The 22,298-nt window shown below is 51.0% G+C and overlaps 1 protein-coding gene across 1 annotated transcript; it reads right to left on the reverse strand.

The window, feature by feature from the left end:
• Positions 1–16,840: 16,840 nt before the first annotated feature.
• NKX6-1 (NK6 homeobox 1) lies at positions 16,841–20,434 on the reverse strand. Its single transcript, XM_054633637.2, has 3 exons — positions 19,362–20,434; positions 18,555–18,727; positions 16,841–17,642 (listed from the first exon to the last, which is right to left on the reverse strand). The coding sequence occupies exons 1-3, from the start codon at positions 19,969–19,971 to the stop codon at positions 17,391–17,393; spliced, it is 1,035 nt and encodes a 344-aa protein (XP_054489612.1). The 5' UTR covers positions 19,972–20,434; the 3' UTR covers positions 16,841–17,390.
• Positions 20,435–22,298: the final 1,864 nt, after the last annotated feature.

Below are 22,298 nucleotides of genomic sequence, written 5' to 3' on the forward strand. Positions count from 1 at the left end.
CTGAAAATCCTACCCCAAATTCTCTCTGGGTTAATCCAGTCTGTGCCCCAGCTGCTATTCTCTGTTTGTTACTGTGACTGTTGTACTTGGCTCACTGGCTGTCCCACAGCCTTGCTGGATCCATGTACACACCCAGCCACCCCTCTCCACAGCCGAGGGGATCTGCAGGGCTCCTTCTGCTTCAGTTTTAGGTTCCTGCCTGAGCTGAACTGCAGGTAGCCCGCCTGCAGACATGCCAGACAATGTCCTTTGGGTCCAGACCTAGCTGGGGTGAGATATGAAGCACCAACACTGATCCAAATATCCTGCAAGACTTGCAGCACTTTTGAGTCTACAACATAAGGCTAAAAACCTTCAGGTGCTCCTCAGTCCTCCTTGACAGGATTTCATCTTCTTCTTGATCCACCCTCAGAAACAGCCATGTGAAGAAGTTGTTAAACCACCGACTGCTTCAGAGAATAACAAAGCCTGGCCTTGATGTGCTGCTGTGCATGATAGGTCCTCCAGGAAGACACAAACATCTTATATTTCATGTTAAAAATCCTGGAAGGCAAGGTTGCACAGGAACAAGCTTGTAGATAAGGTAACTTGGGATCATTAGGTTTTCTTTGCCAACCCCTGAGATTCTGCCAGATTTCATTTCCTAGGTGTCAGATGTTGGCATTCTGTCCTGCAAAATGTGCATTCTTCTCTTATCTTCTTTCCAATATTCCCCACGGTGTATTTGACACCAGGAAAAAGAATGTGTGAAGTAATGGTCACGTTTTAGGTTATCAGGCCTGGGAACAGAGGCCAGTTTGTTTGCAGTGCAAGCATTTAAGTTCCTAGTGCTTCACAGAGGCTGAGAAAAGCATGTTCAAAACATACAGAAAGTATTAGTTCGTGACCCTCCAGGATGAATTCCTGATATGACGACATGGAAATAATGTCCATATTTTATCTTCAAGGGTATCAGCAAATTAAATGCTGTTTAATATCTGGCCTAATATATTGAGGAAGGCTCTGTTGATAAATTAATCCATTGGTTGTGGAGCCAAGCTGTGTTGCATGAATTTATTTCATGGCACCTAGACACAAATAAAATTTAAACAGAAGCAGTAGAAAGTTTTAGTTTAGTAACCTAGAAATTTTGAAAGAAATGTTTGTGGGATTGGACTTATTTCAGGAGCAAAGTTGGACAGAGATATGCAGACTTAACAGCACTGTTTCTGATTTGGCCTGGGGAAAATGCCTGTGACTAAGCTAAGGATAACATGCACCATAAAAGTTATTCTTTCAGTAAGACATGGAACTCATGGTGGTAAGCATCAGCATATAACATCACTTCCAGATCATGAGGGTCTACACCAGCCTTAGTGGAAGCTGGATTTGACCTTTAAAACACAGAAATACAGTTTCTAGAAGTATAATTCTTCTTATTCTGAATTTGTTCCCATTGTAAATTATGGGGCTAACAGCTGGCTTCCAATGAAGTCAACTATTAATTAATTGTATGTTCACTACCCTGTCTTGTGTAAATCAATATGAGAAATAAGCAGTCTTCTACTATACAGCACAGACATTCTACACAGGGAAGTAATTTAGGGTGGATGTCAGCTTGCTCAGAAAGGCTTCTTTACTGCAAACAAGACAATGAAAAACCCTTGCTCTAGGGAAGGCTTCTCCTAGTCCCTGTTGCTGACAGAAAAATCCTGTAGCTCTAGCAGTGAAACACAACTAGTGCTGACATTCTTGCACAAATATCAGTATCAACATAAATTATTGTCCAAACAATCTGATTTTGCCAGCAATGGCACTGCAGATGATGTGATACGTGACTGGATTATACTCTTGAATCAAGGGTGTAGGTTTTCAAGGATTTTGTATTCTGGGGGGTTTAGTCCTCATTTGGAATCACTTCACTATTCACATTATGACAGTAAAGTTAGTGGGATTATTTCATTTTTCTCCCCATCTGCCTCAAGCTGGGGCATAGCACACTTCATGCCTCACTTTGTGCTAGAAAACTGGGAGAATTGCCTCGGTTGTCTGGTAGGGTTTGTGAGTCAAAATCACTGCCCCTGCTGAGACCTGTCCAACTAAGTGCTGAGCTCTCATTCCTGTGTGTGCTTCAGTTACTTCTCACATGCACTAGCAGGGAGACAACTAGCCCTTAAGTGAGCAAAAACCATATTTCAGGCTTTTTTCCTGAATGAGGAAAAAACAGAAGTCACAATTCTGTTTGCGTTTGTTTGGCTCTTTTCTGGGAATGTTGCTTGGGGTGAGTGTTTGGAAAACTAAGGATATTGTGGGCCCATTACTAAATGGTGGCGGGGGGACCCTGGTAAAAGAGGACACAGAAGACAAAGTTACTGAATACTTTTCTTTGCATCAACCTTCACTAACAAGACCAGCCCTGAGCAATCTTTGATCCAGGAGACCAGGGAAAGAGGAATACTGGAAGGAAGACTTCCCCTTGGCCGGGAAGAATTGGGTTAAAGAACACCTACATAAATTTGGCATCCACATGGATGGGTCCTGATGGGATGCATACACACGTACTGTGAGAGCTGATGGACACTGCAGTAAGGCTGCTCACAATCGTCTCTGGTGATCAAGAGAGGTGCCTGAGGAAGAAAGCAAACGTCTCTTCAGTCGCCAAAAAGGGCTAGAAGCTGGACCCTGGTACTACTGGCCAGTCAGTCTCACCTCAATCCCTGGGAAAGCGATGGAACAGTTAATTCTGGAGGCCATCTCTGTCCACATGAATGACAAGAAGGGGATCAGGGTAGCCAATGTGCATTCATTAAAGGTAAATTCTGCTTGACCAACCTGATTGCCTTTTGTGATGAAACAACTGCCTGGACAGACAAGGGGACAGCAGTGGACATTGTCTAACTCGACTTCAGCAAGGGTTTTGATACCATCTCTCACAACATTCTCAGAGGCAAACTAAGGAAGTGTGGGCTGGATGAGTGGACAGTCAGGTGGATTGAGCTGAATGACAGATGTCAGAGGGACATAATCAGTGGCACGGGGTCCAGTTGGCAGTCTGTCCATAGTGGTGTCCCCCACAGTTCAATAGTGGGCCCAGTATTGTTTAACCTGCTCACTAATGAGTTGGACAATGGGGCAGAGGCCTCCTCAGCAAGTTCACTGATGACACAAAGCTGAGAGGAGTGACTTATACCTCAGAGGGATGTGCAGCCATACGGAAGGACCTCAGCAGTTTGGAGAGATGGGCAGAGAAGAACTGTCTGAAATTCAACAAGGCAAGTGCAGAGTCCTGCTCATAGCGCCAGCACAGGCTGGGGGCCAACCTCTTGAGAAGCAGCTCTGTGGAGAAGGACCTGGGGGTCCTGGTGGACAACAGGCTTTCCATGAGCCAGAAGTGGGTCCTTGTGCCCAAGAAGGCTAATGGTGTCCTGGGGAACATTAGGAGAAGCATTGCCAGCAGACTGAGGGAGGTGATCCCGCCCCTCGGCTCAGCCCCAGTGAGGCCTTACCTGGAGTGCTGTGCCCAGTCCTGGGCTCCTCAGGACAAGAGAGACATGGAGCTCCTGGACCAGGTCCAGTGGAGAGCAAGAAAGGTGATTAAGGCTGTGCCTGTTCAACCTCAAGAGGAGAGGACTGAGAGGAGACCTCATCAGCATCTGTCAGTATCTGAAGGAGGGATGCCAGGAGGATGGCCCAGGCTCTGCTCAGTGGTGCTGGGCAACAGGGCAAGAGGAACAGGCAGAAACTGATGCACAGGAAGTTCCACCTGAACATGAGGAAGAGCTTCAGTAGTGCAGGGACTGGGACTTAGCACTGGAACAGATTGTCCAGAGAGAGTGTGGACATGAATATCTCACTGGAGATATTAATCATCAAGGACCATCTGGATGCAATCCTGTGCCACTTGCTCTGGCATGACCCTGCTTGAGCAGGAAGGTTGGACCACTGTGGTCCCTTCCAAACCTAACCATTCTGTGACTCTGTGATTTTGAGTGGACCCTGCTGGTCAGACCCCTTTCCCATTCCTGTTCCACTCTGGTGCCCAGCAGTGGGGCTTGCTCCCTGCCCTGCCCTCAGGGACATGTGATGATCTCACAAACTGACTCCCTATTTTCCCTAAATCGAACTCACAACTCCCATGTAAAATGTCGGAGAGCTAATGCTCAGGAGTGAAGTTATTTCTGTCAGCTAGAACCTGCCCAATCCACTTTGTCAGTTCAAGGAGAAAGAAAATATGAGAAAACTATCAAGTTTTAAGTGAAGCATTGTGAAGTAGTGGAGCATAACTGCACAAACCTTGTTTTCAGCAGTAGATTGGATTATCTGTATATTGTACCATAAATGGGTTAGAAGTACAAGCAGGAGATGCCCTGATGTCTTTTCATACCATTTTTCATACCATTCCAACATCTTATTTTTTTTTTCCTGTAAATCACGTGTCAGGAAATCTTTGACAAACATTATTTCCATACTTAAATTGAGCAATGAATTGAAACTAGCAAAAGAAAAGGGGAAGAGAATATATTCTATAGATGTGCCTTTTAAATTGCTTTATCTATTGATAGTTTTGTCCCATGCAAAATGCAATTTCAACAATATAGAAAGCACAGACTGAAAACTGAGCACTAATTAAATCAGTAATGTTTCATTATTTCATGTGAACAATGCAAGTCTAAGCTGATCTTTCCACAGAAAAATTAAATCAAGTTCCATGTGAAAGTCTGCCATTTCAAATATATTTCATATCCTGTGTTACAAAGAGGTTTAGGTTGCACAAAGGAGGACTGTGAGCTGTGAGAAACCTTCCCCAGAAGCAGCATTCCCATCTCCCCATCTCATCAATGCCCACCACAGAGCTGGGGAGCTCCTCAGATTTTCCAAATGTGGTACCAGAGTAATATCCCATGGATACAGGGGTGAATTCCCTGTAAGAGATGTAACTGCAGCTCGTGCTAAGTTAACTAATAGGTCTCTTTGGATGTATAGTTAAAGTGGAACATATTTAAAAGCTGCTGGATTATTGTGAAATTCAGCTACATATGCTCAGGGAGTGGGTACTGCCCCTCACTGTGCTTTAATGATGGTGCTTGCATAAGACAGGGCTGGGCTGTCATCTGCAAATATATTCCCTGCTCTAAAGCCACAGGGAGACCCAGCATCCAAACTTACTGCCGAGCTGCAGGGAGAACCCTCCCTCAAATTCTGCTGCGGTTTCTGAACACAAACTGTCCCATCAGCTGGGACATGCAGGTGTCACCCACAAATATCAAAGACCCTCCTGGTGGGTCAGAGAAGACCTGTCAGGAGTACGTCCCAGCAATCCTAGAGGGAAGTGGAGCATTGTTGCCTATTGCTTCAGGTAACTTGTATTTCAGGTGACTGCCCCTGCAGGGCATCCTACTGCCAGCAGGATGGCAGCGCCAGCAGCGGACAGCTATGCCTGCCGAGGCTACAAAGTGGCTCTTCTCCAGTACTTGTCATCTGAAAATTGCAACTGCCTGTGCCTGTTGCAGGTAATCATTTTTGCCAATGGCATGGTTATCCCTGCTGTTGGTGAGGAAGCAGAGCAGTGGCAGTGCAGCCGGCTGGCAGAGCCAGAAGCCCCACGGCTGCCGCCCTTCCCGCTCCTCTGCTAACAGAGCACTTCCACACGAACGCCAGGCAAGGGGAAAACCACAGGGAGACCCGGAGATGTGCATTAACAAACTTCAGCAGCCGAGTCCCAAAATCACCCAAGCACACTTGCCTTGCTAATCCACAATTTATGATTCTGAAGAAATAGATGATGATGACGGCAAAGAAGGGGGAGTTCACAATTCACAAACCAATTTGTGTTGTTTCTGCAACACTGCAAAAGTGCGACTCATGAATATCCTAATGAAATTGCAATGAGAGTTTTGGCGCCGTTTCATCACCTCAACTAGATTAGGGAGCAATCACACTGTGGGTTTAGATGTCTTTGGAAACTGCTGGGGACAAGGGAAATAGATCTGCAATATTTATAGTTCAACAAAAATTGCACCGCCTCTACCATAAAATAACAATAATGACTGTGAATTGCCAAGAAATGGTTTTTGAGTAAGCAAAGGGCTTGTTGGTAAGACCACTTCCCATGCTGCTACACTGGTACAAAAGTCTCCTCTCACAGAGGAGGGTGATGCTGTAGTACAGTCACCCTCAGCAGGAGCAAGAGGAATCTCAGAAGGAAGCATGGGTATAGAAATAAGCCCACATATCAGATTGCTTGTTCCTGTGAATAATCCTACTGTGATGAAATCTTTCCTTGTGCCATTTCAAGTGAAATGGGAAATGCAAAAAGTGCACTTCCTGCAGCAACCCTCTGGAGTTTTGTGCCAGTCTCTACCAGCCTCTCTTCTTGCTTTTTTAAGAGCAGTCATAACCTCCCAGTAGAGCTGATCCTATAATTAGATTAACCCGTTTATTTCTGAGGCATGCATGAGCCAGTAAGAAAGATTTTGACTCTGAGCCACTTTTTTTAAATCTTAGTGCCTGCAGCTGTCACCATGACTACAGAATGCACAGAATGGGACGGTGTTGATATATACCAAATGAGGATGTTTTTCCCAAGAGACTTCTGCAGTGACATTTCCTGCAGTGATGGCTAGTTCAAAAGAAACTTCAGAAATGGACAAGCACCAAGCCCATGACCTCTGATGGAAATTTGCATGCAGTTTTTAAGGATCCCTGTGCACTGATTTGTTCAGGGTTTTACACATGCGGCATGGGGCTATAAAAACAAATGGCATTGTTGTCATATGGGAAGGGGGAAAGAAATTCCTCGAACCTGATGCAGAAGAAGGTATCAATGCATGAGAAGGTGTGTAAGGCACCATAATCCTCTCTGAGTCATTTACCTGTTTGATACTGATAGGGATCTGGGACATCTAGTACTATCACCCTTGCTGGTTTATTTACTAACCATCATAGTTATTCTTTTCATTACCTCCACAGTGTAATGGTTATTTTATGAAGGCTCATTAAATTTAATGAGACACCACCAGATTTTATTGCCTTCTAATAAAATGGGTAGGGGGAGCTGTTTTCTTTCTGATTCATGCAGCTCCAGAGTACCTTAAAATAGTCAGGTATTCAGCTGGGTTATGAGCAGGGCCCCTGACATTCTTTCTGCTGGTCTCCTTGGGGAACATCAGCGATTAACAGCTATTCAAATAAAGATGTGTACAGGATATGCCTGGATAGGTAAAGGTTTATTTTACATACACACCTATTTTATATATTTATACATATATATATATATGTATATATGTATATATATGTGTATATATATATATATATATATGTATATATATATATATGTGTGTGTGTGTGTGTGTGTGTATGTATATATATATATTAGACCTGGGAACTTTTTTTTTCAATGGAAGATATTTCTACCAAAATAGAAAGGTATTGTTTTAGTATCTGGTCAGGAGCTTGTCAGCCCCCAGCAAAAAGACAATTGCCAAGGTCCGCAGCAGGTGACCTGACTAAGCAAGGATAGTTTTTCCTAGCAGAGAATCAGATTCATGACTGCTTGGCTTGTTTGTTTATTAATTGCACAGTTGTCCATTTCAAGTATATATTTTTTTCTTTTTTTAATTGTGGGAGGTACAGCTTGGAAAACTTTGTGAAAAAAATGCCTAAACTCCAGAAAGAAACCAAGTAACAGTCTTCTATAAATATTTCCTTCTCGAGAAGATGGGTCATACAGCTCCTCTTCCAGTGGGATATTGACTGAGAGTACCATGTCACTTTGATAAGAAAAAAAAACAAACTCCCAGAAAACTGAAGTGAGCTTCTTTTATAAGTTTATTGATAAGCTAAGATGACTGGAAAGTCAAAGTCCAGTGAATGTGCAATCCATGGCTTGTGTCTGAATCACCTGCACCACAGGGAAAACAGAAGTGGGGCAAGTGCTCATTTGGATTAATCCTGATGGAAGTACTGGGGAAGAATTTGGCTGGCCCAGTCAGCATCTAGCTCTGGTCTGCAAAGGGTCTCAGGGTAAGATGAGAGTCTCAGGGTAGTTGTGGGGGACAGCATGAGGAAACAGTGATGTAGCATGCAGGGATAGTGGGACACCAGCAGCATGTACCAATCATACTGTTTTAATAAAGCAATATATTTAAAAATGCAGGGCAAACCCCAAAATGCTACAAGAGCAAGTCTCTCCTACTGATGTTTTATGCTGTAGTTGAAAGCTGTGAGAGTTGGAAACTACTGTATCAAGACAGAAAAATATATACATAAAATAGCTTGGAATTTGATGATTGTGTTGTAACTTAAGTAACAGAACAACCAGATTTAGGAATTGAAGATTCTCTGAAAAATGTGTAGTGAGACAGCCTTGCTGCCTCTCAAGTGAGCAGCCCAAGGGAATGAAACTCTTCCATATAAAACTGGTTGAATTATTCATTACAAATAAATTATCCAATAAATGTAGCCCTTTCAGTGATCATAAATAACTAACAACCCAATCCTGATTTTGGTAGATGTTTTTGGTACCCATATGTATGTGAAGAAGGGGCTATTTCCAGGCTGTTTCTTTTGAGGGTACCTCACTAGGTATTGTGCCATTCACACTCTCTTAAGATGAAAATAACATTAGTGACCAGGTGCTGCAAACTGATAATTCAGGGTTTTCATTGTTTTGTCTGGCACATAAGGTCCCCAGCTCTCTCTTCTTCACTTCTCTCCCTCTGGTGACTTGCCTGGTGCTCCAGCTTGCCTGTGTCTCTGTATCTCCCAGCCCTCAGATGGCTTGCCTTTCCTGGTGACTCCAGGCACACTTCCATGGCGAGTCAGACTGCGGCTTTAGAGTATGTCCTAGTGGTCATGGGCAATTGTTTTGGTGAAATGATCATATTGGGAGCACAAGCCACACCATTATCCCTGTGCGTCAGTGATTCATCCAATACCTGTAGTTTAATAATCAATACAAACCTTACTTCTAGCTTGATGTTCTGGATTGATTTTATGTGTTGAACTGATTAGGAATTTTCACTCCAGTGCAGGATTTTGCTGGAAAAAATATCTGCCAAGCCACATTTTTCTCCTAGGAACCATAATTTTGGTTAAGTTCTCTCATAGAAAGTGTCCATGAAGGAGCTTGGAATTATACATCCAGTTTGGGAAGACATGAGGGATAAGAATCTTGATCAGCTAGAGGCCCATCAGTGAGGGTATTTTGCTAAAAAAAAAGGATATCTAGCCTCTCTGCTCAGCTCTGATGTAGTTGCTGACTGAAAGCTGAACAGCTCCATCCAGAGAGAAGTCCACACCAGAGTATCCTGCAGCCCAGCAGCCAGGGCATTGCATGGGAGAAAGGAGACACAGGTAGAGGTCTTTGCTTTCCCTCACGAGGGATAATGGGGTTCAAACCAAGGTCTCTCATTTCCATGGTCTCTTCTATCTGGATTTTTTTGAAAAAAAAAACTGGATTTTTCAAGTGCAGGGGGCAAAGTGTTATGAAAGCTCACAAACACTTGCCAGACCAGGAACTGCCTTTCCGTTCAGCACTCCTAAGCAAAGTATTGTGGAGTTTTCCAAATGAGGCTTGTTTTCTCTGTGAGCTGGCAATATCAGTCCAGGGAAAGTGCCTCACCATCGATGAGTCCTGCTGACTTCAATGATCACACATCCAGCAGGCACATTTGGACAGTGAGGCTGGTGTTCCTCAGAGCAGAGCAGAGCAACCCTGGGCTCTCTGTGAGGGGACAGAGGAAAGAGTAGCAGGAAACCCAGATGCCCCATCTTGCAAATAAAAAAAGAGTTCAAACAAACCAAGAGCTGTATTTATGCCTTGCCAGCGTAACTCCTGTAACTCGATTTGTGGAACTGACAGCAAGATTTTGTCTCTGATACATACCCTTTATCCTTATCATAAAGGGAGCAGTTAAGAGGTGTGTAAAAAACCTGTCTGTCCTCATTAAAGTTGAATATAGTCTATTTTTGCTTTAATGCAGTGATCTAATTAACCTTTAGCCAGAATTAAAATGACCTTGAATTGGCCTTGTAACCTCCAATGCTTAATGTTGTTAACTTGAAACAAGCTTTTTGGGGTGGTCAGAAGCAGCATCTGTTAAAATGGCCAAAAGGTCGAATCCATTTACTTAAATACACCTCCTGCACACATTGCTGGTGGGTGTGCTGCCTGCATTTATAAAGGGCATAGAACACCTACCTTTGAGGGAAAAGGGTAGTTTATCTATGAGAAACCATGTGAGGATGGTGAAAAACGGCTCTGAAGATGTGTTTTCACCATCTCGTTTTATTTTCTTGAGCAGTAAGCCTCTTCAGGTTTCGCTTTTAAGTTCTGCGACGTGCAGATGATTACAGTGTGGAAAATGCTGCAGCTCGGTGGGCTCTGCAGCTGAGATTTCTGTTTGCAGAGGAACCTGTGAGGCCGGGGGACACTCATCTGGGGCAGGAGGTGCCAGGTGCAGCAGCAGCGTCACATTTTGGGCTGAGGTTCAGGTTCCACTGGAGTCTGAGAAACACATGTTCATGTTTAAAAAGAAGGAGATGCTCAGTGTCTAAGAAGAAGTAGATGCCCAGCAGACTTCCTGGACCACAAGGTCATTCTGGAAATTACTTTATAAAACCAGAACCAAACCACACTGTCAGGGCGAGGAATTTCAAAGGCAGCATGTAAGGATTTAGATGAGAACAATCTGTTCAGGCGCCTCCTCTGGCGGATATTAAAGCCCTGGGACGTTCTGTGCAGAAATCGTTTGAGCTCTTGGCAGTGCCACGGCCGGGCGGGGGTCCCGGCTGGGGATGGGGGTCCTGGCTGGGGGTGGTGCCCAGCGAGGGGCCGCAGCGGGCTCATCTCTCCCGTCACCGCCACAGCGACGCTACTGTAGGAAACGCTGTCGGCATTGCTGCGGCCGTCCCGATTCCCGGAGCGTTTCCCGAGGCTGCTCTTTCCTTCCCAGCGCAGCGCCAGCCCTCGCACGCCGGCTGTTTGCGGTGCATTACCATAGTACATTAACATTTGTAATGCGGCGATTATTTTACATAATCGATATCATCAAGTTCCTTTTCTTGGGAACCCTCGTGTTTATTTACACTTATTCCACACACGTCAGTTCCCATCAGGAGCAAAACCGATTTTCTTGTCCTACATCTGCTCTCGGGATAACCTTAACTCACCGTAAATCTATCGGCGCTCCCGTTGCCGTGAGCCCGGTGTGATGTAAGGGCGTGGGAGCGCCCCGGCTCCTCCGGCCCGAAACTGGCCCGGACCGGAGGGAAAGGGGTGGCTGCGATATTAGTTGTTGTTATTATTGTTTATTGTTATTTATTTTGCGGCAGTTTCTGTTTATGGCGTGATGCATTTGAGCCCAAACACATTAGGTGCATTATTCATTGGGTACATTTGTCAGAACATGCATGTGTATAAAGAACTAATGATCCATATTAAATTAATGACGCTATAAAAAAGAAAAATACCCCATACATGCAGTTTATGACGGCAACTCCCGACTTTGATAAACCATCGAAAAGACTTAATCAGATGAAGCATTGGACTGTTCCGTCTCCAAAATTACATTTCTCGAAATGTGCTTGTACACAATGTTGGTTTTATTAAAACAAATTAATTCAGTCATTAAGGAATCATACGGCAAGTGTCTCATAAGTCAGGACCTCCAGTGTAACAAATTGATTAAATGACTGTGTAATAGTCTCTTTAAACAAATCTAGTGTAACAAGTTAATAGATCTGCTCAATTACCATGCTGGGGTGATGAGGATGTGGGCAACTCTCTCATTAAATGCGGGACAGACTTGGGGGGTGCGGAAGGGGGCGGTGCGGAGGTGCGTGCCTGTGGGGCAGGGCTGCGCTCCCGCGGCCCCGGCCAGGAAGGGACCGGGCAAGGAGCCGGAGCCGGAGCCGGGCGGGGATGGCTGCGGGCTCTGGGCAGGGCCGCCCCACCGTCGAGCCGGGGGGCTCCTCCTGACACCCCAGAGCCGGGGGCGCGGGCGGAAAATCTATTACCCCGCTGCCATTTTGTTAAGTGTTTGCTCCCCGTTGTGACCCCGCCACTTTATCTGTTGATTTTTATTTTCTGAGTGCATGTTGCCCATATGTTACTCTAATAGTTGCTATAATTCTTGAGCAATAGGGCTCATATTTTACTGAGCTGAATTAAAAAGAATGCACTTTAATAAAAAACCCGAGCAATACACTAATGGCTTGACATTGATGTATTTGCATAAAGATGAATTATATGGGCTCGCTTGACACGACTTTTAATAAATGATCGAGGACGTTATTACAGGGATGCACTTGTGTGTGCGGAAGCGGGTTATTGCCGCGGGGCCGGTGCCAGGCGCTCCCCGCAGCCCTCCGGCCCCGACCGGGGGCACCGGGCACCGACCGGCCCTGCCCAGCGCCTCCCGCAGGCCTCGGGGCCTCCGGGCACGGCTTGAACCCCTGGGGGATACGGAGAGGCGCGGTGCTGCCTGCTCGGGCCCTTGTATCCGTAACTTTATTCTGATCAACCACGCTCGCTGGGGCTCGGAGACACTGCCGGGCTCGGTGCGGGTGCGGTGCGGGTGCCGTCCATCTCCCGCCTAGGCTGAATAGCAATCATTATCATCTACAATCCTAAACTCACCCTCCTCAACTTCTACCTATACGCTATAATAACTGCAACCCTTTTCCTCAGCCTAAACACAATAAAGTCCTAAAGCTATCTACCCTAATAACTGCATGGACCAAAATTCCGTCCCTGAACGCAATACTACTCCTAACCCCACTCTCTCTCGCAAGACTCCCTCCCCTGACAGGATTCCTGCCCAAATCCTGGATTTGGGGAACCCGGTATTCCTGCGGGGTGCTCGGTGCAGTGTGGGGTGCTCGGTGCTCGGTGTAGTGTGGGGTGCTCGGTGCAGTGTGGGGTGCTGGGTACGGGTGCAGTGTGGGGTGCTCGGTGCAGTGTGGGGTGCTCGGTGCAGTGTGGGGTGCTCGGTGCAGTGTGGGGTGCTCAGTGCAGTGTGGGGTGCTGGGTGCGGGTGCAGTGTGGGGTGCCCGCTGCTCCCCGCGGCAGCGCCGCCTCCTCCTCCCCGGCAGATGTTTGCATCCCTCACGGAGACTTGCAACCGCTGTTGGAGACAGCTGGCAAACGCCGCCAGAAACGCGTGTCTGGGAAGTACCTATCGGTGCAGAAGGTAAAGGCGGAGCTGCAATTAGGAGGGAGCAGTTCATCTCACTTTTTAATTTGCGGCTAGCGGCGCCGGCTCTGAGCGGTGGATCCTGCAGCAAGCGCCTCTCCCAGCGGTCCCTCTCCCCGCGGCCGCGATACTGGAAGGCACTCGGAGTGTCCGGGCCGGGTGAAAGCCCATCACCCTCATTTTAACGCCCGGGTTCTCTGGCCTGAGGGACGACTCATGTCCCGGGGGAAGGAGTGCCTAAAGCAAAGTCTCGGGGCGGCTGGCAGGGATACAACGAAAGTCTTGCACGAAAAAACATCACGGCAGCAAACGGAGGGAGAGCGGAGGGAAGACAGCGAGCGTGTTATATGGGAAGCGTTAAAAATTAATAGCACTGAGAAGTGATGAGAGGTAACGGGATTTCAGGAGCTCATCACAGGAGACCAGACGTGAGGGAAAGGGCGGGAGAAGCCATCACTCGCTGAAATGGTCGCGCTGTCCCGCGTGGCTGTCGGTTTGGGCATCCCTCTGGCAGGGTGTAGGCATTTCCTTCCTCTCTGCCTGCGCCGGGGACTCTGGCTGGGAGCTGCTGTCGGAACGAGAGAGCCCGCAGGCGTCGGGGCTGTGACAGCGCTGGTGTAGGGCCTTGTCGGGACCGGGTGACAGCGGCCTACGGTACTGGGCTTTCCCCCAGCGCACACGCCCCGAGTAGAGCGACCCCTTCGTTACCCCGCGGAGAGCTCAGAGCTCTTCCTTTTCCCCCTCCCAGCGGCCACTCCGGCCCGCCCGCCGGCCGTGGGCTTCCCCTTGTAACCTGCGTCCCCCCTGTGGCACTGCGGTGCGGATCCCGCCCGCGTCCATATGTCCACATCCATATGCATGCGTCCCGCGGGCAGCAGCTGCCGGCCGGGAGTGGGGTGCGGGCGGTGGGGTGGCCCCCGGCCCCTCTTTTGCTTCCCGTACCTCCCCTGCCTCCCTCCCTCCATCCCTCCCCGCAGTCTCGGGGTGCCCACGGCTATTGCAGGGCGCGGAGTGGGGCCGGCCCCTCGGGCGCTTCTACGGGGAAGGAAATTTTTTCCTCTGTCCGTGGTGACGCTCGCTTGGGCTGGAGACGGACCGCAGCGGGCTCCTTTTGCGAAGTGCCGCGACAAAGCAGAGGCGTCGGAAAAGTAGGGAGGATGCTTTGGGCACTCTGGGATTGCACAGCCGGGAACTTCTCCCGCGATATCTTCTGCACCCCAGAGAAGGCACATGACAGGGACCGAGGCAGGGTAAACCCAGCCGCCTCTACTTCCCCTGAGCCGGGAAATCCCAGAAACAGCTGGTTTTATTTCCGCTTAGCCTGGAAGTTCCGCGCACGGAAGGGAGTGGGGTTTAAAACCGAGGGCTCTGTGAGAGAAGGAAAGGAAAGCCAAAAGCTGTGTGCGAAGGGAGTTGTCGGGAGCGGCCCGCGGTGCCTCTCACGGCTTGGGCAGGGGCCCTCCCGCCCCGCTCCGCGGCCGCGCAGCCGGCGCCCGCCTCTCCCCACGCGTGTGCGCAGCTGCTCGCTGCCCGCGGGGGTTTCGGCCCGGGCCCGAGCTCGGGGCGGCTGCCGAGGAGAGGCTCCCATTCCCTATTGACATGGTCCTGCAGCACTTTTTAAATGTCGTTTTCGCGGAGTTTATACAGTTCCGTCACAAATTCCTGCCTGCATGAAGGACTGAGCCGAAAGTGCGGCGGATCTCGGCCAGGCCCCCGCGCACGGGGGGAACCTCGCGCCCCCTGAAGCCAGCTGACATTTGTCTTTTAATTGTTCACCGTGCTGTCCGTGGCAGCGATCCAGAGGTTAGCTATTGAATCTCTTCCTAAAAAGTCCTTTCCTGGAGGAGAAGGAGCCCAGCCGGCTTTGGCTTCCAAAACATGTCCCGAAAAGGGGGGCCGCGAGCTCGCGTGAATCCCCTGCTCTTTCTTCCAGCGCCCCAGACAAAACCAGCCTAACCAAGCGGACAGCGTTGGGCTCTTTTCCCTGCGATTCCACTTTGACGGTGCCAACTGCAACTGGTGGCCAGCTGGGTCTCCGTGCAGAAGTAAATTAACTGGAAAGCCTCAGTCGGTGCTGCGGTGAACTGGAAAAGGGGCCGGGGACCGGCGGAGCACGGGCGGCAGCCCGGGGGCGCACGGCAGGGCGCGGGCAGGGGCCGGGGCCGGGCTGCCGGCGAGCGGGGCTGAGGGTGTGTGAGCCCCCGGCCGGGCTCCGGCGGCTCCCCGCCAAACCCGGGGATCCGGACCCCGCGCTATTTTCATTTCTCTCCCGCCGCCCCGCAAAACGCGCGGGGATATCGCAACGGCGTGAGCCGGCAGGGCCGAGGCAGCTCCCCGGCAAACGACCGGCCTTTCCCTTCCTGCCTTTACAACTAGTCGGGAAAGACGGGGCTGGGAGTGTCGGTGGACGATGGGCAGCCCCCGGTACCCCGGCCAGGGAGAGCCGGGGCAGCCGAGGCAGAGCGCCGGGCTCGTTCCCTCCTCCCGGCCCCGGCATTGTGTAAGCCGAAAGAGGAATAAAACCCTGCTCTACCTTTTTTCTTTTTTTTTTTTTTTTCCTGTTTAGAAAATTATTCTCAAATAGAATCATTTATTTATTTGTTTCCTCCAGAATAGTTGGCCCTTTTTCTCTCTCATATCAGAGATTCTGTTTGCTCTGCTGGTCCTTAGGAAGAAAAAAAAAAAAAAAAAAAAAAAAAAAAAAAAAAAAAAAGAAAGCGATTGTTTCTGGACTGTTTAGATATGGAAATGATCGCGTCAGATAATGAGTTTCAATTTAAACCAGTTCTGGTATTGGGTCTATTTGTTCTAGACACTTAGCCGGGCTCTTATTTTATCCACTGTTTTCTTCTTGGAAAGCGGTTTATTTCCCATAATAATGGTAACACTCTGCCGTTAATAAAGCCCTGCATTGCCCGCCTCTGAGAAAGTTGAAACAGCCTAATTTAGGCTGAGTGGCCGGGTGGAAAATACCTGCCCGCTCACGTCCCCAAACAACCACGGCTCATTTTATTTGTATCCTTCTTGATTTCCCACAGTAAAATAGTCAACTTCCAATCTTAAAAAAAAAGAAAAAAAGCGCTCAAACAACAAAAGTCTTCAAACAAACCAAACAACAACAAAAACCTTACTACTGAGAATCAACAAAAAATTATCTCTTCTCTTTTTTTCCTCCCCTTTTCCGTGGTTTCATTATTTAATCTCTGATAAAATTAGATTATCTGTACCCTTTAGTGAAGGCAGCAGACGTCTTTAAACTGGTTTAATTGATTTATCGTTTTGTTGTTTTGTTTGTTGTTTTTTTTTTTTAACAGAAAGTGCATTACATTTAACTGGTCTTCCAAAGGGCTTTTCTTCTCTTTACAAACAGAATTATTTTTAATATAAATTAATAAATGTTAAGATGCTATATCACGATATATCATCGTTATTAGCTTAAAAAAAAAAAGAAAAAACAATTTACATTCTCTAGTATTCCGTATGATACAAAAGAAAACACACTTTAAATTCAAATACAGCAACTAAATGAATTTTATACTTTGACTGACAGTGGTTGTGACAATTCCCACCAGCTACTTTTTCAACGCGCGGTTGATTGGAAACGGTGTAAATGAAAGCAAACTCTGTCCCTCCGCCCTCTCCCCCCCCCCCCCACCCTCCGCCCTCCCTTGCACGACGACCGCAACAGAAAGTGTTTCAAAAATACTAATAAATAGCACGCGGGGCCGCTGCAGTTTCGGCCCGAGGGAGGCACCGGTGGCGGCCACGGCGGCTTTTTCCTCGGCGGTGCCCCCGGTGCTGCCGGAGAGCGCGGGGCGGGCGGGACGGCTGCGCCCTCGGCCCCCGCTGTACAAAAAAAAAAAAAAAAAAGAAAAAAAAAAGAAAAAAAAAAAAGAATGTATATTACATTTTAAATATTCACAGTAAGGAACGCCTATGGTCGCGGTGACTCACGGTTTATTTACAAAGAGCCGGCAAAGACGCGGCCGCCGCACGGCCGGGAGCGGGGCCGGGGTCGGGCCAGCCCCGCCGCTCCCCTCCGCCCGCCACCCTACAACAACAACAACGCGCGGCGCGGGGTCCGGGCGCGCCCGCCGGGGCCCGCTGCCCGCAGTCCTCTCTGCTCTCCCTCCGGCGTCTGCTCCTCCTCCCGGGCGCGTAGGGTCTAGAAAAATAGATCTGTACATCTCCGAAAGCGGCGGAGGGCGACGCAGGCTAGACGGAGGCCTCCCCCTCCGGGGGATGCAGCAACAGCCCGCCGCCCCCCGGCTTGTGTTTCTTCAGGAGCTGCGTTATCTTCTCATCGTCCGAATTGGGGTCCAGGGGCTTGTTGTAGTCATCGTCCTCCTCCTCGTTCTCCGAGGCGCCCTTCAGCCGCTCCGTCTCCGAGTCCTGCTTCTTCTTTGCCGTCGCCATCTCCGCCGCGTGCTTCTTCCTCCACTTGGTCCGTCGGTTCTGGAACCAGACCTGCCCCCGCCGCCACCGTCACCATCGCGGGCACGGCCACCTGCGGCGGCGGGACCGGGCCGCTCCCGCCCCGCTGCCCCGTCACTGCCCATCCCCGGCGTGCGGCAGCGATCCCCGCTTCGCCGCCCTTTGGGCAATTTCCCCACAACGAAAGCGGCCGATCCCCGCGGCACCGCGCTCCCGGCAGCCGCCGACACCCGGCCCGGCGCGGGCCGACAGCCGTGCCCAGCTCCCCCGAGGCTCCCTGCCATCCTGCCTGGGGCGGGGATACACACATTTGGGGCTGACGCCTTCCCCAGCCCCCCTGCCCCGCCAGATGTATTTACTCTCCGGCAGGGCGCTGCCAGAGGAGGGGGGCATTTTCATTGTAGAAGCTGCAATAATTTATTCGCAGCCATCGGGACGTATTTGCGGTGACAAAGGAGGCTCTGCAGATCAGACTGAAAGCGTGAGCACCGCCGAGGGGCCCCTCTGGCCCAGTCCACCAAGCAAACGCCTCTGCATGCTCTCGGGGAGCTCAGCCCGCTCTCCCAACCCCTCACACCTCCGCTTTGACCAAAACACAGAGTTTTTAACCAAAACGTAAGAGTGCGGGCGCGGCAGTGTGACACCCTAACATCCCCCTTTCCCGGCTTTCCCAGAATGCTGGCCACCCCCATGGTGTTCAGAGCTTCTCAGTCTTACTTGGGTTTGCTCGGTTCAATTTGATCGGTTTTTAAAATGGTTTAAAACTACTTTCTCGGCCCCGCAGTGAGGCAATAAAGGGAGAAATGCCGGTGGTTGCCGGGGAAGCCCTCGCCAGCCCGCAGCATCTCCGGCTGGTTCAGACGGGACCCCGTTTCCGCGGTGGGGCCCTTTTGTTCCCCGCTCCTCCAGCCCCGCACCACTCGGTGCGTGAGCCATTGCTCTCACCTTTACTTGGCTCTCCGTCATCCCCAGGGAATACGCCAGCCGGGCTCGCTCCGGGCCCGCCAGGTATTTCGTCTGTTCAAAAGTCTTTTCCAGAGCGAAAATCTGCTGGCCAGAAAAAGTGGGTCTTGTATGTTTTCTCTTTCCGTCCTTATCCAGCAAAATTGAGCCTTGATCTGGCGAAGGGAGGGGGGGAGAGAAAGGGAAGGCAGGGACAGACAAGTTAATCTACGGATTTGGGAAAGCGCTTCACTCTCAAGCGGCCCCAGGGGACGGAGGGGTCTCTGCGCGGGGGGTGCGTGTGTAAGAAAACTACTGCCTAAGCCAAGCGACGGCTCTGGCCCTTCGGCTCTCCTTGATTATTTTTGATTATAAAATCTGAGCGGGCAAATGATTTTTTTTTTTTTTTTAAAGCCACGGCTGGTGCAAGCGGGTGGTAGCAGAAAGTCCTGCTCGGGGAAAGTTTGTGCGCGCCCCTAAAGCCAACCCCGGCCCCGAGAGTCCCCAGCAGCGGCAGCGCGGCTAATTTCGCCTCGGAGGGTTTCGCTTTTCGCCGGCGATAATGGGCGACATATTACAGAGTTTTGCGCTGACCGAGGGGACGGAGAAAGCAAAATGAACTTAAGAAACGAAAACAAAAGAAATCGAGGCAAAGCCAGCCCCCTCGGCTACGGCCGGGCCCTGGGCGGAGGGGCAGAAGGGTCTCACAGCGATGCCAGGGCGCGGGGACTCCCTAGCACGGGGAGCGGACTGCCACCGGGGCTCCCCGCGCCCTCTCCCCCCTGCTGCCCCGCGACGCCGGCTACTCACGGGGGGCGCAGGCGAGGCGGGCGTCCCTCCACGGCGGGCTCTGCATCACCCCCGGCCAGAAGATCGGCGTCCGGCCGGGCAGCTCGGCCAGCGGCTTGGGGTAGCGCCCGGCGGCCACGGCAGCCGCGGCGGCGGCGGCCCCAGGGCTGAAGTAGAGGGCGGGCGGCGGCGGCGGCGGAGGGCTGAGGCTGCCGAAGCGGGGCAGCCCGGCCAGCAGCCCGGCGGGCGCCGCCGAGGAAGCGGAGGGCGAGGCGGAGGCGAGCGCGGCGCCCGGCAGGGGCATGGAGGGCCGGCTGAGGATGTCGTTGATGCCGTGCGGGGTGGCGGCCGAGAGCTGCGGCGGGGCCGTGCCCAGCGCCGAGAGCCCGCCCGCGGCGGCGGCGGAGGCGGCGGGCGCCTTGAGGCCGGGGGAGCCGAGCGGCGGCGAGGGCGAGGCGGAGGCGGGCGAGGCGGAGGCGGAGGAGGAGGAGGCGGGCCCGGCGGGCAGGGGGTACGCGGGGTACAGCGGTGCCTTCATCTCGGCCATGCTGTGCAGGGCGGCCAGCGGCGGGCTGCCCAGCAGGAAGGCGCCCTGCCGGGGCGCGCCGTCCATCTGCCCCAGCGCCAGCATCCCCGTGCCGCCGCCGCCGCCGGCCCGGGGCGGGGGGCCCGGACGGCCCCTAGAGCCGCGGGGCCCCGGCGGCCGGCCCGGGGGTGCCGCCCGCACCGGCGACGCGCATCCAGCCCGCGGGGGCCGCCGCCTCTAGCGGGGAGCTACGCGCCCGAGCGGCGGCCCCGCCGTCCCGCCGGGCATCGGGGCTGCGCCGCGGCGGACGCTGCCGGGGCGGAAAGCGGCGGTGCTGTCGGACACGGCTGTTCGCGTGTGTCTGCGCAGCGGCCGTGCGCCCGCACCGATGCACCGCCGCTCCCGCTGCCCGCCGGGGGCTCACAGCGGCGCGGGGGCCGCGTTCGCCGTCCCTGCCTCCTCCCCGGCGCCCCGCATCGCTCCCGGCGCGGTTCCTGGCGGCTGCTGTCGGGGCTGCGGGCGCGGCTCGGGGCGCACTGCCGCGCCGCCCCGCTCCTGCCTCCTTTAGCGGGGGCACGGCCGGCAGCGGGCGCGGCGGCGGCGGCGGCGGCGGGGCGGGGGCGGGGCGGCTGCCGGCCCTGCCCACCCGCGCCGCGCCCGCCCTGCCGCCAACTTCGGGCTCGCCCGGCTCCCCTCTGCTCTGCTCTCCTGGCTTTTCTTCTATCTTCCCCTCTGCTCCTTTCCCCCTCTTTTTCCTTTCCAGTTTTCTTTTCCCTCTTTCCTCTTCTTTATCTTTTCCCTTTTCCTCTCTTTCCTTTCTCTTTTCCTTTCTTTTTACTTTTCCCTTTTGTTTACCCTTTTTCCTCTCCTCTTTCTTCTCCCTCTTTCTCCCTTTTGCTTTCCTTTTTTGCCTATCATTTTTTCTCTTCTTTTTTCCTTTTCTTTCTTGCTGTCCTTTTTCCTTTGTTTTTTCCTTTCTCTTTTACGTTTTATTTTTATTTTTTAATTGTAGTTTATTTTTCTACATTTGATTTCTTTTCCTTTTACTTTCTCGTTTCCTTTCCTTTTTCATTTTCTCTCTCCTTCTCTTTTTCTTTCCCCTCTCTCATTTAATTCCTCTGTTTTCCCCCATCGTTTTATCTATCCATATTTCTTTCTTTCTTTCTTTCTTTCTTTCTTTCTTTCTTTCTTTCTTTCTTTCTTTCTTTCTTTCTTTCTTTCTTTCTTTCTTTCTTTCTTTCTTTCTTTCTCTCTTTCTTTCTCTCTTTCTTTCTCTCTTTCTTTCTCTCTTTCTTTCTCTCTTTCTTTCTTTCTCTCTTTCTTTCTCTCTTTTTCTCTTTCTCTCTCTTTCTTTCTCTCTTTTTCTCTCTTTCTTTCTTTCTCTCTTTTTCTCTTTCTCTCTCTTTCTTTCTCTCTTTTTCTCTCTTTCTTTCTCTCTTTCTCTCTTTCTTTCTCTCTTTCTTTCTTTTTCTTTCTCTCTTTCTTTCTCTCTTTTTCCCTCTCTTTCTCCCTTTCTCTCTCTCTCTCTTTATCTCTCTCTCTCTTGGGAGCGACTCCAGAGAGCAGAGCCGCTCGAGTCCCGGTCGGGCCGGGCCTGTCCCGGTGTTTCCTTGGGATGCGGGAGGTGTGAACTGACTCGGCCCTTCCCGCACGCCTCTGGGCCGTGTGGATGCTCTCTGTCCCTGCTGGAACCGCTCTCTGTCTCTGTTGGTGCCGCCGTGCCCGGCCCCTCCGGCCCGGCACTGCCCGGAGCTGTACCCCCGAAGCCCCCTGGGCTTTTGTGCCCCCCGGCACCCCCGGCTGCTCACGGCAATTCCCGTAGCCTAAGGCTGCAAGGGGAAAAAAATCCTATTTGTCCCCTAAAGAGCATTCCACGGAAGAGTGATGCAAAATCACCCTGAACAATTTTTTCCCTGTACTGTCTGTGCCCGTGTGTTGTACCTGCGGGGAACTCTATTTTCCTCGAGCGTGGAAAAACGGGATGATGTGAAAATTAATTTTATTTTAATTACAAATCTTAGCTAAAGCGGAGGAACGTTGGTCCTCTACCTGCAACGATGTTTCCTTCTATTTCTAAATAATCCCTTGTTGCTCTGAATTGTTTTAGTTTGCATTATAAATTTGCTGAATACACTTGGAGAAAGGGCGCGTAGGATCTTGCCTCGCCTTAACTTTGGCGCAGCCACACGAAGGGCACCTCCGGGAAGCTCGAGTTAAACCTCCGAGTCTAAATTTTTTTTTTTCTTTGTCCTCTTGTCACTTCGCAAATATTCTAAAAGAAACACCAAAAAAAGTGCTTTCCTGCTGGTTGCAGAGGAGCCAGCGAGCGCTCGGCCGCGGCCGCCCCGCACGGCCGGCCCCGCAGCCCCGGCGGCGCCCAGGCTCAGCTCCGGCAGCGGCCGTGGGGAGCGGGGAGCCGCCTCTCAAAGAGA

This window comes from Agelaius phoeniceus, chromosome 4, assembly GCF_051311805.1.
Source record: "Agelaius phoeniceus isolate bAgePho1 chromosome 4, bAgePho1.hap1, whole genome shotgun sequence".
In the NCBI taxonomy this organism is placed as follows: Eukaryota; Metazoa; Chordata; class Aves; order Passeriformes; family Icteridae; genus Agelaius; species Agelaius phoeniceus.

Excerpts from the sequence above, each read along its gene's own strand:
- NKX6-1 (XM_054633637.2), bottom strand. The coding sequence starts at position 19,971 with ATGCTGGCGCTGGGGCAGATGGACGGCGCGCCCCGGCAGGGCGCCTTC. Across the intron at positions 18,728-19,361 it reads CCGCCTCGCCTGCGCCCCCC|ATCAAGGCTCAATTTTGCTG; the intron begins GTGAGTAGCCGG and ends TCCCTTCGCCAG. Across the intron at positions 17,643-18,554 it reads TGACGGAGAGCCAAGTAAAG|GTCTGGTTCCAGAACCGACG; the intron begins GTGAGAGCAATG and ends CGGCGGGGGCAG.